A 15,355-nucleotide genomic window follows, 5' to 3' on the forward strand; every position below is an offset into this window, starting at 1 on the left:
ATGTTGAAGTTGGTCGTGTTGTTGGCCGTGTGCAGTGTGATTGGGGCGCAAAAGCAGCAGCAGCAGCAGTTGCATCAGCAGCATCAGCAGCATCAGCAGCAACCGAACTCCTTGCCGCGGTACAAGGAAATACCGATCGTTAACGTGGAGAACGTGCTGGAGGTGGACGGCAAGTTTCGGTACAGCTACGAGGGTGGTGATGGTACGCGGGCGGCCCAGGATGGTCAGCAGATTGTCGTAAACAATCAGGTCGGCACCGCTTCCCAGGGGCAGTACACCTATCAGGTAAAGCGTATACCTTGAAGCCACTCGATGCGGTGGTCGCTTCCACTGAACGACAATTTCCTTTCCATTTCCTCCAGGGTGACGATGGGAAAACGTACTCCGTGTCGTACATTGCCGACGAAAATGGGTACCGTCCGATCGGCGATCATCTGCCGACGCCCCCGCCGGTGCCGGCGCCGATCGCCCGGGCCCTTGCCCATCTGGCAACACTGCCTCCGCCGAAGGAAAATGGCCGCAAATTTTGAGCGGGTCCAAGTCGACCCAGCTCTAACTGCTCCTCGTGGAGATACTAAGAGACGTGTGTGATAAATTGGCGGAATAAAAGCATCTCTTTACTTTTTTTTAATGAATCGGTTTTGCTTCAGAGGTATGTTGGGTAGAAAAAGATCTTACCGATCTCCTTTGCATCTCCTTTGTGGTCGTTCGATTACAGCCCTTATGCTTAGTTTACACGAGGCGCAAAACTCTGAAAACACAGGCGAAAATATCATTTTTTTCTGTCACTTTTTTTCGCTTCGTGTAGACGTTCCTATTCGTGAGCCGATGCAGATGTAAGCGCATTCAATGTTGATTTGATTGTTTAATTGTAAAAAAAACAGCACAGAGGTATTGTGTACACCGAAATCTTATCAACAACCACTGTACATTATTAAAAACAACTATTTTCCATCCACCGGCACTCTATACCAGGTGCGCAAATCTATTTTTCACTCGCCGACCGAAAAACAGATTTTCGCTTACTTTGACAGTTGACTGGCCAACTGACAGCATTTTACCGCTAACTCACAGCATTTTGCCGTTTGCAAAGGTTGCTTTACGCTTCGTGTAGACTAAGCATTAAATTCGAGCCCATTAAGCCTTAACGATGGCTTTGTTGACACGATTTATCAAAATTCCATACAACACGTACACAGGAGTTTACATCGCCTCGTTTTATTTTATCCATGTAGACTCTCGAAGACTCGTCGCTTGCGTTGTTTCAAACATCCACAAGTTCTTGACGCAGTTGTTGTTTACTTTTTGTATGGAATTTTGTTAAGTCGTTAGGTCGGACTGACGTCAATATCCTTATCAGGGATCCTAACAAGAAATGATTAATTGAAGTCCACAGAAAAGAACGTGTTTGTTTTAGGATGCGAACTTTATTACGCGCTTGAGTTTCATTGCTTAACCGTAGGAGAATAAAGCTAGGACTCGCGGATCAGAGTGTCGTGAACACGGCACGGTAGCTTAGAGGGATGCTTCGTTAAGGTTCGTTTGGATGGCGCTGAGTATTGTCCGGCCGGAAATGGAAAGCAACCAAAACAGTCGCTTCTTCCGAAGGCCGAAGCTGAAGTCGAATGATGCCGGTTGTGCCGTGGTGTGTCTAGCGTCGCTGGGTGGCCGGTGGCAGGCTGGCCAGATAGTCCAGCGCCTTCTGGATCTGGGGCGGGATGGGCGGCGGGGTCGGGAGGTGCGCACCGGATGGCTGGAAGCCGTTCTCGTCGTCGGCCGTGTAGGTGAGCTCGATCACGCTGCCGTCGGGGGCGTTGTAGCTGACCGAGCCGGACGCCACGATTACGTCGCTGGTGTCCGGACTGTTCGCCCGCTTGAGAGTTCCCGTTTCCTGACCTCGGATACCGTTGGCCGTTTCGTAACTACGTGTGTATGTGTGTGTGTGGAAGAGAAAGCGAATGGAGCGCATGTGAGAACACGAGTAAAAGGGAAAGGAGAATGAAATCGAGAGTTCGAAAAGCAACCGGGGCGGTACAATGTTGCACATCTTCAAACTCCCACCGGGGGTTGCCGTGACGTACGTTGGGTGGTAGCTTCGGTATGCTAATAAACTGTGGCCGGTACTTGTAGCGGGGTGGAGGAGAGCGGGACGTTTGTTTGCTGCTCGAATGATCTTCGCGCCATTGAAACATGCTAATCTCTTGCCTCTAGCTTATGCTGCATCGCACGCTCGACGTAAGAGCGTCGGGAAAGGGTTTTTTTTCTCTTGTGTCCAACCATTTTGCACCCTCTCGTAGCGGATGGAGTTTTGTTATTCTTATCACCATCGCGGCTACAATGGGCGAGATCGCCGGGGGCCGTTCGGTGCGTTACGATCTTCAATTACACGGTAATCAAATCTTCAATTAACCACTAATTGCTGCACACTGCTCGGACCGGTACGATTTCCGCGGAAATTCCGAATGCAAAGAAGGTACAATTGTTTGGGAACTTGCGAGCGTGGTTCCGATAACCACATGGAACAGCTGAGTTGGCCATCGGCTATCGTTTTTTTTTCGCGAAAAATTTGTACAGGATATGGAAATGTTTGTTGTCGCATAACATTATGATTGTTTTAGCTTGCGGAGGGAGGAGGCATAACAATTGGTGAGAGTTTTTCTTAGTTCTCCCAAGCTGAAAAGGGAAATGTTTGGCGATAGAACCACCTACCTGTACTGGTACGTGCCGTCCGGATCGATGACGTTGTCTTGCTGGATGATTTCTGCCTCAGCGTCAGACCTTTGCGGGGCGGCTAGGCTGAGGGTGGCACAGGCAATGAGGAGGAAAATTTCCTATGGAAAGAAGAAAGCAAATCAATTAAGTGTACAAGAAAATGCTAAAATCAGTTTTAAAATTAGCCATCACTGACCAATCAAAGATCGTTGGATTGTAAAAGGAAACTAAGGTTATGTTTCGGCAAACGTAAACAAAACCTCACTCAATCTTTACTGATCAAAGGCGCGTAGCAAAATGTAAAATAATACTTAAAAACAACACCTTCCCGCCATTCGCGATATTTGTTTCTTCACGTCACTACTTCCGTCAATTTTAATTTTCTAGCGAAACAAAACAGACAAAAGAAGATAAAAATCGCACACCATCGCGACGAGTTTCCTTACGGGGCGGAGCGTGCAAAATTTGGCTACTCCACTCCGGCTCTGAACTTCCTTCCCGAGTGTTTCATAATTACCATACCATCCAAAGACGCGAAAGACGTCCGACCAAAAACGTTGCTCGATGTAACGGCGATACAATCGATTCGTAATTATGGCGGTATGGATCGGCGCACACCATCATGGGTGAGATAATTTCACGCATTCGTGCATTTCACTTTCGATTCAGTTCTTGCCGGTGCTCTGTTGGGTTGTGTTTGGGATTTTTCCTGCAATTTCCGGCCTCCGTCCGGACGGATGGGCCGTTTGATTGACCTTTCATCGGAAGTCCGTGCAGCGTGGGGGAATACTTACACACTTCATTATGGCGGTGGGAAGAAATGGCTACGCGATGAAAACACTGCACTGCACTTTCGTAGCACACAGATGCCGTTGCTGCTGCTGCTGTTGCTGATGCACTTCCAGTAGCTGATAGGAGAAACTAATGATAGAATAGAAGAACTGCCTACTGTATTTATAGATGCATAGCGCCCGCGGCTTGCCATTCTTACCATGTGGGGAACATTTGTGCAGTAATGCATTATACTAGCGGCCAGGCTGCTTTCTCGCTTGCTCGCTCGTACCGCACGCTGGTGCGTCTGGTCTGGTGGGTGAATAAATTTGAAGGTAACCATCGCGAGCTGGAGAACTTCTCCGACACCTTCACTCCGATCCCTACGATGACGGTGACGATGGGTTAGCCATCATCCATGCATCAAGCAATGTAATATACAAATGTAATCATTTTAAGACGCGTCCCTCCCCGGTGGGTGGCGGGAAGCATTTGACTGCGTTGGTGCAAGATTACCGGCTGCATGATTTAACACCTTGACGCATTGATGGCGGTTTGATTGAAAACACAGGAAACCTGGCGAGTTTATCAATACTTGAAGCATTTGATGTGAAGAAACAGCTCGATCAATAGTGTGGATGGATTGAATTTAAATATGAAAAGTATTACTTTGCTGTAGCGTTATTTGAAGCGTTATTGTAGAAGCCTAGTTTTTATTTATTCATTCAATTAGTCTAGTTCAGTCTACGAAACAGATTGTTTAAAAGTTAATTCTATGCACGGAGAAGCTTACGCAGCGAAGAATCAATATTATTTAAATAGGATTCATATTTAATTATATGCAGAAATGTAGAAATTTTTTGTCATGCAGTCGTTGCATCTTGCGCCAAAGAACTATCCTGCTGGTCGTAAAATTGTCGGGAATAAATTACCATCTTCCCTTCACTCGGTTAAAGGGGAGCAGTTGCATATTTACGTATCGCCATTATCATCATCGTCATCGACGTCAGTTTTTGTCTAAGAATCACGTGATGCTTGGTGTCTCTGTGGCGCTCTGGCTCAAAGGCTAGGGGTTTTCCAGTGCTGTACGCTCGGATGGGATTGGAAGAAGGCTTGGTGTATGCTAACACATAGATTCACAAGCTATCCCACCGGCGCAGGGTAGGTCAGGGAGGGTGTAGAACGCATGATTAATTTTTCACCTAATGCATCGCGGTGACAATTTGTCGACCCGGAGACGCACCGACGAGACGGGCGCGCCACGGGTGCGTTTTAGCGGTTGACATTTAAATATCGACAGCAACACGGTGCGTCGCGGATCAGCTTGCATGACTTCGCGTGAGGAGTGCATCTGCTGGCGTACTGATGGATGAAATGGAAAGCATTCTTCATGTAAAGTGGAGTGACGCATGGCACGAGGAAGAACTGTTCCCTTGCCGGAATTTGTACGTAGAAAATGGTAAGTTTTGATACGAACGCGATGTCGATGAATTAAACAAAGTAACTAAAATTGTGCGTTGAATGAGTGATTAAATACTTAAAATAAAAACTATTTTCTGACATATAATATATTCTTCTAAGTATACACTATTTAGCTGCAAGACACATTTGGGAAAATCAATTGATAAAATTACTTTTGTGGATTTGTTTGAAAGTCCCAACATTCTTTCAATACCAGAATAAATTACTGAATATTGCGGCTTACAGTTAAGATACAGTTTCTTTTACATTTGTTTGATATTGTTTTTTTTACCCCTCGAAAGTGTATCTACTATTTTCTCATGCAACTTCTCCACCAACTTGCATTCAACACCAAAGCTCTACCCGCAATGGAAAGCTTTCGTCGCTTGTCGGGGTGTTCAAATCTTTCGTTGTCTACCGAGCGATGTTTTATGCAAATCGCGATGGATCGTATATTGTAGATTTTGCATGCGTTATTAGACGACAACCCTACCGAGATCGATAAGGGAATATGGACGATATTGTACAGGCACTAGAGGTGAGTGGAACAGTCACGAAAGGAAGATATTTTATTCTGTCCACCATTACCACAAATCATTCTTAGGACAACGGACGTATCGCGTTTAGCATCGTCTTACATTGGGCTTAAATGAAACCGAACGCATAGGTTTAATCGTGTGGATTAGGAGGATCGTATAATTCCATTAGCCACACCTGTGATGTGTCTATAGATTTGGTACCGTGTGCCTCCCATGATAGTGGCAAACCGAGAGGAGTAGAGCGAAATATTGATCACTAGCACGCCTCAATGATATGGTCTCGGGCACTTTACAAACTTTACAATGAATTTTAAATATACCTGTGTGTGGTCAGTTATCAATTTAAAGTAGTTGAAAAAGAGGAGTATTGGATAGACAAATCAAAAGAAATCATTCAGTTAGGTGTGATCCATTCAATATTATGTAATTTAGTTCTTCCTAATCTTTACACCAGTACCATTGAGACGTTCTTTAAAGTCCTGCGTTAGATGATGTAATATTGAACTCGATGACATTTCAGCCTGCAGCCAGTTATAAAAATGTATATGGCGGCTCGTTCTGCTCGATTTTGCGATGCATCGGTGACGAACGATTTCCCATTGCCAAACCCATAAAATTCCATTCATTCCGTCTGGTGTGTGATAGCCCGTCGTCGTGAGTGAAGAAGTCATAAAGACAGATAAGGTTTTTGCATGTTTGTTTCTTTGGTTTTGTTGTTCGTTCGACTGATGAAAATGAAAGTGATCGCGTCGAATGTGCGAGATTTGTTTAGTTCCCCAAGCGCCAAGTGAATATGCGAAACTCGGGAGTCGCTCGTCGCGCTCTGATGACATTCAACTTGGAATCGTGGCGATGCTTGTTTGCCCTTTTTATTTCGCTCGTTTCAAGTTCGTCGTCAAAACTGGATGAGCACGCTGCTCATCCTGTTGGAGTCGCGAACTATTTTCGGCCAAACTAGAAGGCAGTAGGCGGATCTGGTTCGCGGTTGTCCCGGGAACTGGTTCCGGAAGCGAACGTGTCTGCGAGAACTCACACATAACACCTCATACCCACGAACACAAAGCAGGAGGAGGAGCAGCCCAGTGGGTACGCCGGGAAGAGGCGTCTCTCCGGTCGATCATTTCGAATCATTTTATCGTCTTCGCCCCGATTTGAATACCGATCCGGTGTAGGTCATCCGGATGGTCAACATATCAATTGGCCAGCGCCAGATCGATCGATCGGCTGGCAGGGAGTGCCAATCGCAGACGTTAAGAGCAGCGTCGCTTCAGGACGGCGAGTGACAAGAATCGACCCATCGACGTGATCGCGATTGCACCACGTGTTTGTTCAACGTCACCGGCAGCATAAGCTCGCGAGGTGACCTGCCCGATAAAACAAAGCGGAGCAGAAGCTTCACCGATGTCGCGGAAAACGAGTTCAGAGCGAGCAGGTCGGATGGTTGGCTGGCTAGGCCGAGGTATTTGCATATTTTGCTGCCAGCGACGACATTCCGAGATCGAGGTGCTGTCGGTTGAAAGTGAGGACGGTATTGCGCCGGTCGACTGTTGCCTTGACTGCCTAGAACCGGCACGAGCATTTTTCGGTGAGGCCTCCGGGCGAAAACGATGCCCCCGGTCGAAATTTGCATACGGAACTGCACAAAATCGCTACGGATCGGAGACCCTGGAACTTGTCTGCCGCGAAACGGGGGAGTCGTCATCATCAGCCCGTAGCATCACATTGCCCGGACCTGTTTCTATTTCCTTCGCGTATCGATTTTATTTTGATCGAGTCCCCGCGCGTTTGCTTTAAATGTGTGGCCAGTTTTTCCAGTTCCCAGCAATTGGTGCCTGTTTTTAGGAGGGTGACATGATAGGGGGTATGCTTTTTTCCTCATGTGCTACCGCTTAGAGGTCGCGCTTGAGCAAAGAAAGATGAATCCAACCCCCGGGAGTTGATGAGATTCTGCCATGGTCTGAGAAGTGTGGCTAATTAACGGATTGATGACGGATTCTAGCACCGATAGCGGGTGTGCGCGGGCAGGGACGGATTTCGGCACCCTCGACGGGGGGTAGTTACCGCGAGCAGGATGTGGAAAATCGATCGATGTCGCCCGTTTTCCCATTAACGTGCAGTCCTGTGCGTGGCCTGTCAGAGCGATCAGATTCGTTATTTATGTCTCGTCTTAAAATGGTAATTCTTTTTCTGCATAGTTTTAGCGGAGTCTGTTGAAGATGGTATAATTTTAGCGCACTATTTTCCCCCATCTTTGATCTCCTATCCATTGAATATAGATTTTGGTTTCAAGTCTCAATAGCGTTCGTCTAGTCCGACATGTTGATTGGTTTTTATTTGCGTGTGTGACCTTCAAAACATGGAAAAATAAATCAATGTTTGAATTGGTCTGTTGGTTGAAGAGTTTGAATATAAAATTGGCATAAGTTCTTGATTGAGTAGAGATTATGCGTGGAAATCGGAATTAAGGAAAGTTGTGAAATTAAATTGATTATTATTATCACCAAAAAAAAACTTTCCTATTTCGGGTATCACTATATGTAAAAAAACATCACCTGTAGAACTTTTGATAACATATACTTTTACCATAATAGCATGAACATCAGGTTAAGTGGTCTATAAACTTTGGTCAGCTAAAGTTCAAACTGTGAAGCGAGTTAAACCAACAGCCGACCGCTTTGTTTATCATATGCAACTTATTTGAAACTTTTCGGTTCATTTATTGACTCAGTTTTATCATCCTTTGCGTAGGACTATCGGAACGAAAGATAAACGTGCGGTGAACTAAAACAGCGCGCTGCAATAAAACAGCCCGCCGTTGAGTGGTTGATTGTTACTACCACCACCAGATGGATGAAACCAGGCTGTTCCCATGTCATTGTCACTGGCAGACAGGACCTCAATCTTCAACGGTCAACGGTCAACGCGAGAGGGACGCGAGACTCATGTTTATCCGTCCTTCTCTGGATCCTTCCCTCGTTTGGTGCCCCGTCTGGCGTTTCGGGACAGTTGCCGGCTTTGCGTTACTCGTTATGAGTTTGACGCTTCGATACATTTTTGCAGGTGCATGCGAATGTTGGCAACCGAGTTGGATCGGCCGAAAATTAGCAGACCGCTCCCGGAAAGCGGTTTTGCACAGCGTCAAGGCGAATGTGTGCAGAATGTCACCGCGCACCGATGCACATATTTTGTTCGGTTAGTTCTTGGCTTCTCATTGGGTACGTCTATTCGCCATGACAAACGGGAGGGTTCTTTCACTTATCACACAAAAAACAAGGCTTAGGATCAAGAGGACCCGGATGAAGACGGGCGCCAAACATGTTTCGTTGTTTGTCTGTGGTACTACTCAACCGTGCTACTCTTGTATCGCTGCTAAGAGAGGTGAAGAATAAGAATAAACTTTATAAATCATCACTCTGGAACGAAAGTATTTGTTTTGTTAAACCACTGTGTTCTAAATGATTCACACGGATATTTTTTATTTGATTGTAAAGATTTGGAACTTTCGTTAGCGATCTTGAGGTTTGTTTAGCATGTTCGAATCGTTCAACTTCAATTAATTTACACATCAAATTTTCATAACTTCCTAATCATCTGTTTGTTTTACGTTTGTTTGTGTGTTTTTGGTTGTTGCCAACGATTTTATGTAACAAATGTTACACATGTTTCCATTGCCATCTAGCCCTACATGGATATCGGTAAATCTATCGATTTTTGCACAATTGCTTCACCTGCTCCTAAATTTGGAAGAGCGGTATCACTTGACGACCGAAGCTCATCGCGCTAAAATGAAGCAACCGTGTCCCAAGAGAAGAGTTCAACGTAGTGTTCAGTCCACCCACCCCAAACCGGCGACAAGACGGTTGTACTGCCACACTTCCCAAGCGCGAGTTTTGGGTGGACAAGTTTTAGCAGCCAATGAAATCGAATAGTCCGAATAAAAAACCTCCCCAGTGGAGCATGCGGGAGAAAAGCGTGGCCATCTAGATCAACATATTGGCATCTGGACCCCGAACGAAAAACAAAACAAATCCATCGACTGCGACGCCTCGTGCGTGGTTCAAGGACTTGACCGTGGAAGTGAGCCGAGAACCACGGTCTACGATCCTTGCGGTTTTCTGGTATCTTCCTCGCATCCACCTTCCCTGCACAGAACACCACGAACTGACTCGAAATGTCTCTGATCTCCGAAATTCGGCTTGAACTCGCCGAGCGGGTTCGATCTCACTCTTGCTTTCGTTCGGGCCGGGGCCGGCCGGCCAGAGTGGACGAGATATAATATATTATAATTGATATAATATGTAGATCAGATGGCTTCTTGGTTGGGGCGGCTCGTGGCTCCTCGTGCGGGCCACCTCCCACGGAGCCACCCCCGAAACGTGGCGGTGGAGACCGAGTTTGACCAGGTCCGGGGCCGAACTCGCGCATCTCCAGCGAGTCGTGCCGAGGGCGGAGGATGATCTGTCGTGCATCTGTCGCCTGGCGCGAGCAAGTGGGAGACTCGTATCGCATGGAAGACGCGATGCGCGAAGAGCGAGAAAGAGCTCCAATTGGCTAAGATAGCACGATAGTGGGGCTTAGTCCGAATGCCGCCGTGATGTGCTGGCGGAGTGGTCCAAAAAACGGTCCAAAAAACAAAAAAGTTCGTCTGCCTGGTTTTTCTTCTTTTTCCTCGTACGGCCCCACATACGCGGCTAGTCGCCGGGTCGTGTGGCAGAATCTTCATCGCCAAACATTTCGGAGCACATTTCGGCTAAATCGTAGTATAAAAGCTACGCGGGTGCCGAGATGCTACAACATTAGTTCTTCTGCTTCGGTTCAGTCAAAGTCTCAAAGGAGAACAAGGCAGTGAAAGTAAAGCGCCTGCTCGTGCACCAACCAACCGCTAGTCTTAGTGCCCAGTGAGGTTCTAGTATATCCCCAACGATGAAGTGTGTTGCATTGGTAAGTTCCGCACGGGGAAGAAGTTGGACGCCGTTCGGTGCAGTGCAGTGGTACACCGGTCGGGGGAGTGGCCCGGGAACGTGTTCGTCGTGACGGTCGGCCTAATGATCGGTGGTTTTTCGGTGCTTCTTCCCGCAGCTGGCTATTGCCATGTTTGGCTGCGCTCTCGCCCAGAACGCGCCGATCCCGAACGATGGCCGCTACTACCCCGAGTACTACGAGACCAAGTGGGATGATGGTCGCTATCGCCCGGACGGTCGTGGCCAGTACGATGACGGTCAGTACCGCCCGCAGGGAGGCAGCGTAGGAGGATCGGGTGGACGCGGAGGAGCCGGAGGTGCCGGTGGATTCGGAGCCGGAGCTGGAGGTTTCGGAGGTGCCGGTGGCGCTGGAGGCTTCGGAGCCGGTGGTGCTGGAGGCTTCGGAGGTGCTGGCGGTGCTGGAGGTTTCGGAGGTGCCGGTGGTGCTGGAGGTAGGTTCTGGAACATTCGGCGGATCTCTGAAGGCATGGCTCGAAGATTAACTTAATTTGATCCTTCGTCGCCTTCAGGTGCTGGTGGAGTCCGTGGAGGAAGTGGTAACGCTGGTGGAGCTGGATTCGGTGCTGGCGCCTCGAACGACGCTGGTGCTGGATTCGGTGCTGGTGCTGCGAACGACGGAGGTGCTGGATTTGGAGCTGGCGGTGCTGGTGGCGCGGCTGGATTCGGTGCTGCCGGTGCTGGCGGTGCTGGCGGTGCTGGTAGCCGTGGAGGAGCTGGCGGTGCTGGTGGTCGTGGAGGTGCTGGCGGTGCTGGCGGTGCTGGCAACCGTGGAGGTTCCGGATCGACCGCTTCTCGCTTCGGCGCTGGCAGTGGTGCACCTGGATCCGAGCAGATCAAGGAGCAGGTGAAGCAGTTCAACGACGACAGCTACTACTACAAGTTCTCCGCCGACAACAACATCGAGGTGGCCGAGTCCGGCAAGATCGATGACCGCAACACCGAGAACGAGGTCCTGCGCGCCAAGGGCTACTACGAGTACGTCGGCACTGACGGCCAGACGTACCGCGTGGACTACACCGCCGACGAGAACGGCTTCCAGCCGACCGGTGCCCATCTGCCGACGGCGCCCGGCGCCTTCGACATCGCTCGCAACGCGAACGGACAGAAGTAAGGTTCCGTGAAGGCTCTCTTCCGCTCCCTCGGGAGTGGTTTCTAGTGCGTTCCCTTCCGGAGGGTGTCGTTCTTCAGGGGGAGGAAACGGTACCCGGATGTCTCGGAGGGGAACACCCACAACACAGTACACACACACACCTACACATATAACAGGGAGACGATGATAAGCGCCATACAAGTCAGTCCGTAAGTCAGTTAGTCAGACAGGCAGTCAGTTTTGAACTGGGGCTTGCAAACAATTCCTCTCGATCGACCAACGATCCTTCAACGTAAAACAGCGAACTGTGTTCTAATGTAAATTATTAGTTTTCCAAACCGAATAAAAAAACTGTTAAGTGAAACGAGCCTGAGTTATGCTTTCTAAAAGTCCTAAATCGCGCACCCAACAAGACCGAACACCGAACAGCATCCCTTCCGACAACAGTCGATTCGACGCTGATGAGAAATGGCCAACCCCACTAAATGGTCATTTAAATAATGACGATTAAATGTGATGCGTCGAAACACAATGAAAAAAGGGGCTCAAAACGGCGTTCGCTAAAATGATGCGAATAAAACAGGACACCGTTCTGCCATAAAACAAGGGGCGTGCGTGCAAAGCTAGCACCGGATCCCGATGGTGGTGAGATTTGCATTAATCGATTTCTGCTTTTCCGCATCGCGCGTGCGTGATTCGTGATGGGACCCGACCCGAAACCCGCGGGTCCGACGGTGATTAAGTGTAATAATATATTTCCGACTAGCATCAAGCGAGACACACACAAACACATAGGTGAGAAGTCATCCCCGTATCGCTGGTGATCATTTAAATAAAAATAGAAAAAAAAAACCTTTCGACTGCATGTCGAAAAGGCGGTGCGACCGATGTCTCTGAAGATGCGGCGGCATGAACCTTCCAAAAAGCACTCACCGAGCGCGGCTTGGAGATGACACGTCCGCAACGCATTTCTAGCGTGAAACTATAACAACCAAATGATAATCAATTTATTCCGATTTTCGTGTGTTGTTTTTTCATCCGACGGACGGATGGGTGGGTTTCAGGGATGTTGTTTTTTTTTTGTTTGATCCAATCCTCCTCACACCGGTTGACCTTGGCGCTAGTGGAGGTGGAAGATTGTGTTTTTTCTCTCCCCTGAACTGAGCTAGTTCGTCCGATATCATAATTAGCGTGTCTGTTTGCATAAAACCGACAGCCGGCCGGTGAAGAGATTAGAGAGATGGCTTAGTTGGAGGGACAGATGATTTTTACCCCAACTCTATCAGCACCTCAAGCCACTCCGACCTCGTCAAGGGCCCACATGGGGGGCACATACCTTAGGGTGACACATACCTTAAGACGAATGAAAAGCGAAAGGGTGCATACGGACCGTTACTGATGCACCGACATGCAAGGATAAACCAAACGATAAGTAGCGAACCACGATCTAACGCTCCCTTCGATCGCCGTTTATTTAGCGTAAGGATGAAAACCTAAACCCGGTAAGATGTTTCAAGGACAATCGGCCCAAAAATGTCTTTGGGGCGCGTTGTGGAACATCGACTAGATCAGAAATGGTTTTACAAATCTAAAACTGGTCTAATGATCCAATCGACGATCGAAGAGTTCTTTGTTTCATCATCACCCGGTAGGAAGTGACATTTAAATTTCTAAAGAAGTATTTTTATTTTTCAAAAAATGTAGAAATTATTCAAATCTAGAACCGTTACGGACGGTCCCTCGCAGGAGGCGGGCTGGCAGTGTGTATTTCGTCGCTCATTTGATCTGCTTCCCTTTGGACAACCCCCCCTTTGCTTAGCAATTCCGGCAGCTGTTGCGGCCTGCGGACTCTAGAGTCAGCAAAACGGTGGCTCCAGTCATTAGGATGCTCGAGTGGAACAGATCAGATTTCTGGGCGGACCATTCGGTGGCCCTTCGAACCGGAGCCGTACGCAGATCGGCATAATTTATGGGACCGGGATTAAATGGAAATGGAACCGGTAACGCAGCGTCGATATGATAATATGACATCGTATTTTATTGGACCATTTTGTAGCAAACCCGCTCGCCCGTCTGTTCGGTTCGATCGATCTAGTTCAATCAGTCTCAGCGCCGGGAGCATGTTTGCCAGCTACAAGTCGCTGCTACCCGCTTGGTCTCGTTGGACTGTTGTACCAGCGACGGCAGCTTAGCTCACCGGCCTCGCCTCGGTGACATTGGATCGATGTTTATGGCGTGGAACCCGCGCATCACTTAACGGGCCTTATTTATGGCGTCCAGTTTGATGCTTCGTCGCCTCCATTGCAGTTCAAAGCTGCACAGCCGGTGGAGTTCCGGTAGAGAAAGACGGTTAGTGTTTGGTTTCGATATCGAAGTTCCACAATATACCGTATCGCACGAGAGCGTTATATATCCCTGCTTTGCAAAGGCATATCCCCGATACAATGACAAATAGGCTTGTATATTATTAACAGATGTCGCGTTCATTAACAGCCTCGATAAATAAATCAAAATAAGCTTCAGTGGTAACTTACGAACCTGACGGAAACGATCTTAACGGGTGATGGAATTTTGGGGATGGGTTTCTAAAGATCGAGTTCATTTATATTCTTGATACCATCTCGCCAGTTGGGCCAAAAGGAAGGATATTGTTTAGAAAGAATTTGATATTGCCACAACGCTCTAAAGGGAATAGATTAAAATACTGAAAGGTCACCAAGAAGGGATAGCTATTAGGATCAATTTACACAATATGAACAAAAAATAAATCTGTTGTTAGTAAAATGTTCAACTTGTTTGAACTATCTCATTTTTCATGTTTTTATTTTGTTTAAACACACAGATGAAACATAAAAGATGATTGGGGTTTTTGTGTACCTATAAAATTAAAGAGAGTTTTCGGATATGTGCTAAAATTGTTTTTTTTTTTTGTCAAGCAGATACTCACAAATACAGAAAAAACCGAACACCAATAAAACAGAACATATACAATAAAACCGAAATTAATACTAATCTACGCTAAGCAGTGCATAATGATGGACGGTGGTCAGAGCGGGACACACCACTCTAGAATACATGGTCCGGTAAAAGGTGAGGCCTTCTTTTTTTTGTATGAGATGCGCCAGGAGAAATAAAAAGATGACCAAACAGTCGTGTGTGGAGAGGAAAAACGAACAAAAACTGCCCAAACCACAGATAGCTCGAACCAGAATTCTAATGGCCAAATAAAGTCGATCTTGTTTTTCGACCTTTCCGCGCGGTGGTGATCTTTTCACATTTCGCGCTGCTTAGACGCTTAGCACCCTAGCGGTGGCCGGTCGTCGAATGGGCGATAGGAAAATGGTCCGCCAAAGGTCAGGGGTCAGGGGATGTGGCGAAATGGCGGCCAGAATGTTGGGGCCAAATACGTGAATCCTTAAAATAGCTGATCCGGATTGGATCGTGGATGCCGGAAAAGGGTGACTTTTTTCCAGATTTGACCTAACGTTACGGGCCATTTTGATCGAGAGCAAAAACTTCTAACCGGCTTAGAATAAACGGTCCGCGTCTCGTGAGAGGTTTGCAAAGTTCGAACGATGATACATTTTGGTCACCACCGGTCAACGAGAGCGTTGATATTTCGGTAACGGGTAATGGGAGAAATATTTCCCATTTCGGAGCGATCGCGCGTGTGATCTTGACATTTTGAAGAGGATTGAAATTTTTAAACAGTTTCTCGGTCCGATAACGCCGAATCAGTTCGATCGGCTCGGGTGCGTTATACGGCGTGCGAAATGTTGGGCTGCGATGACGATTGGGGT

At 47.6% G+C, this 15,355-nt stretch overlaps 3 protein-coding genes across 3 annotated transcripts; 2 read left to right on the forward strand and 1 right to left on the reverse strand.

Annotated features, from left to right (window-relative positions):
* LOC131281252 (endocuticle structural glycoprotein SgAbd-3-like) lies at positions 1 to 530 on the forward strand. The gene is made up of 2 exons (XM_058310524.1): positions 1 to 285; positions 363 to 530. Exons 1-2 carry the CDS (start codon positions 1 to 3, stop codon positions 528 to 530), a joined length of 453 nt encoding a protein of 150 aa, XP_058166507.1.
* Positions 531 to 1,651: 1,121 nt separating this feature from the next.
* Positions 1,652 to 3,515, reverse strand: LOC131281253 (endocuticle structural glycoprotein ABD-4-like). Its single transcript, XM_058310526.1, has 3 exons — positions 3,507 to 3,515; positions 2,710 to 2,831; positions 1,652 to 1,922 (listed from the first exon to the last, which is right to left on the reverse strand). Exons 1-3 carry the CDS (start codon positions 3,513 to 3,515, stop codon positions 1,652 to 1,654), a joined length of 402 nt encoding a protein of 133 aa, XP_058166509.1.
* A 6,891-nt stretch (positions 3,516 to 10,406) lies between these two features.
* LOC131293385 (pupal cuticle protein 36a-like) lies at positions 10,407 to 11,576 on the forward strand. Its single transcript, XM_058321463.1, has 3 exons — positions 10,407 to 10,424; positions 10,563 to 10,896; positions 10,975 to 11,576. The coding sequence occupies exons 1-3, from the start codon at positions 10,407 to 10,409 to the stop codon at positions 11,574 to 11,576; spliced, it is 954 nt and encodes a 317-aa protein (XP_058177446.1).
* Positions 11,577 to 15,355: the final 3,779 nt, after the last annotated feature.

This window comes from Anopheles ziemanni, chromosome 2 (assembly GCF_943734765.1).
Source record: "Anopheles ziemanni chromosome 2, idAnoZiCoDA_A2_x.2, whole genome shotgun sequence".
NCBI classification, from domain to species: Eukaryota; Metazoa; Arthropoda; class Insecta; order Diptera; family Culicidae; genus Anopheles; species Anopheles ziemanni.

Coding starts and splice junctions, on each gene's coding strand:
- LOC131293385 (XM_058321463.1), top strand. Junction 10,897..10,974: donor AGGTGCCGGTGGTGCTGGAG/GTAGGTTCTGGA, acceptor CGTCGCCTTCAG/GTGCTGGTGGAGTCCGTGGA.
- LOC131281253 (XM_058310526.1), bottom strand. Junction 1,923..2,709: donor GACGGCACGTACCAGTACAG/GTAGGTGGTTCT, acceptor ATACACACGTAG/TTACGAAACGGCCAACGGTA.
- LOC131281252 (XM_058310524.1), top strand. CDS start 1: ATGTTGAAGTTGGTCGTGTTGTTGGCCGTGTGCAGTGTGATTGGGGCG. Junction 286..362: donor AGGGGCAGTACACCTATCAG/GTAAAGCGTATA, acceptor CATTTCCTCCAG/GGTGACGATGGGAAAACGTA.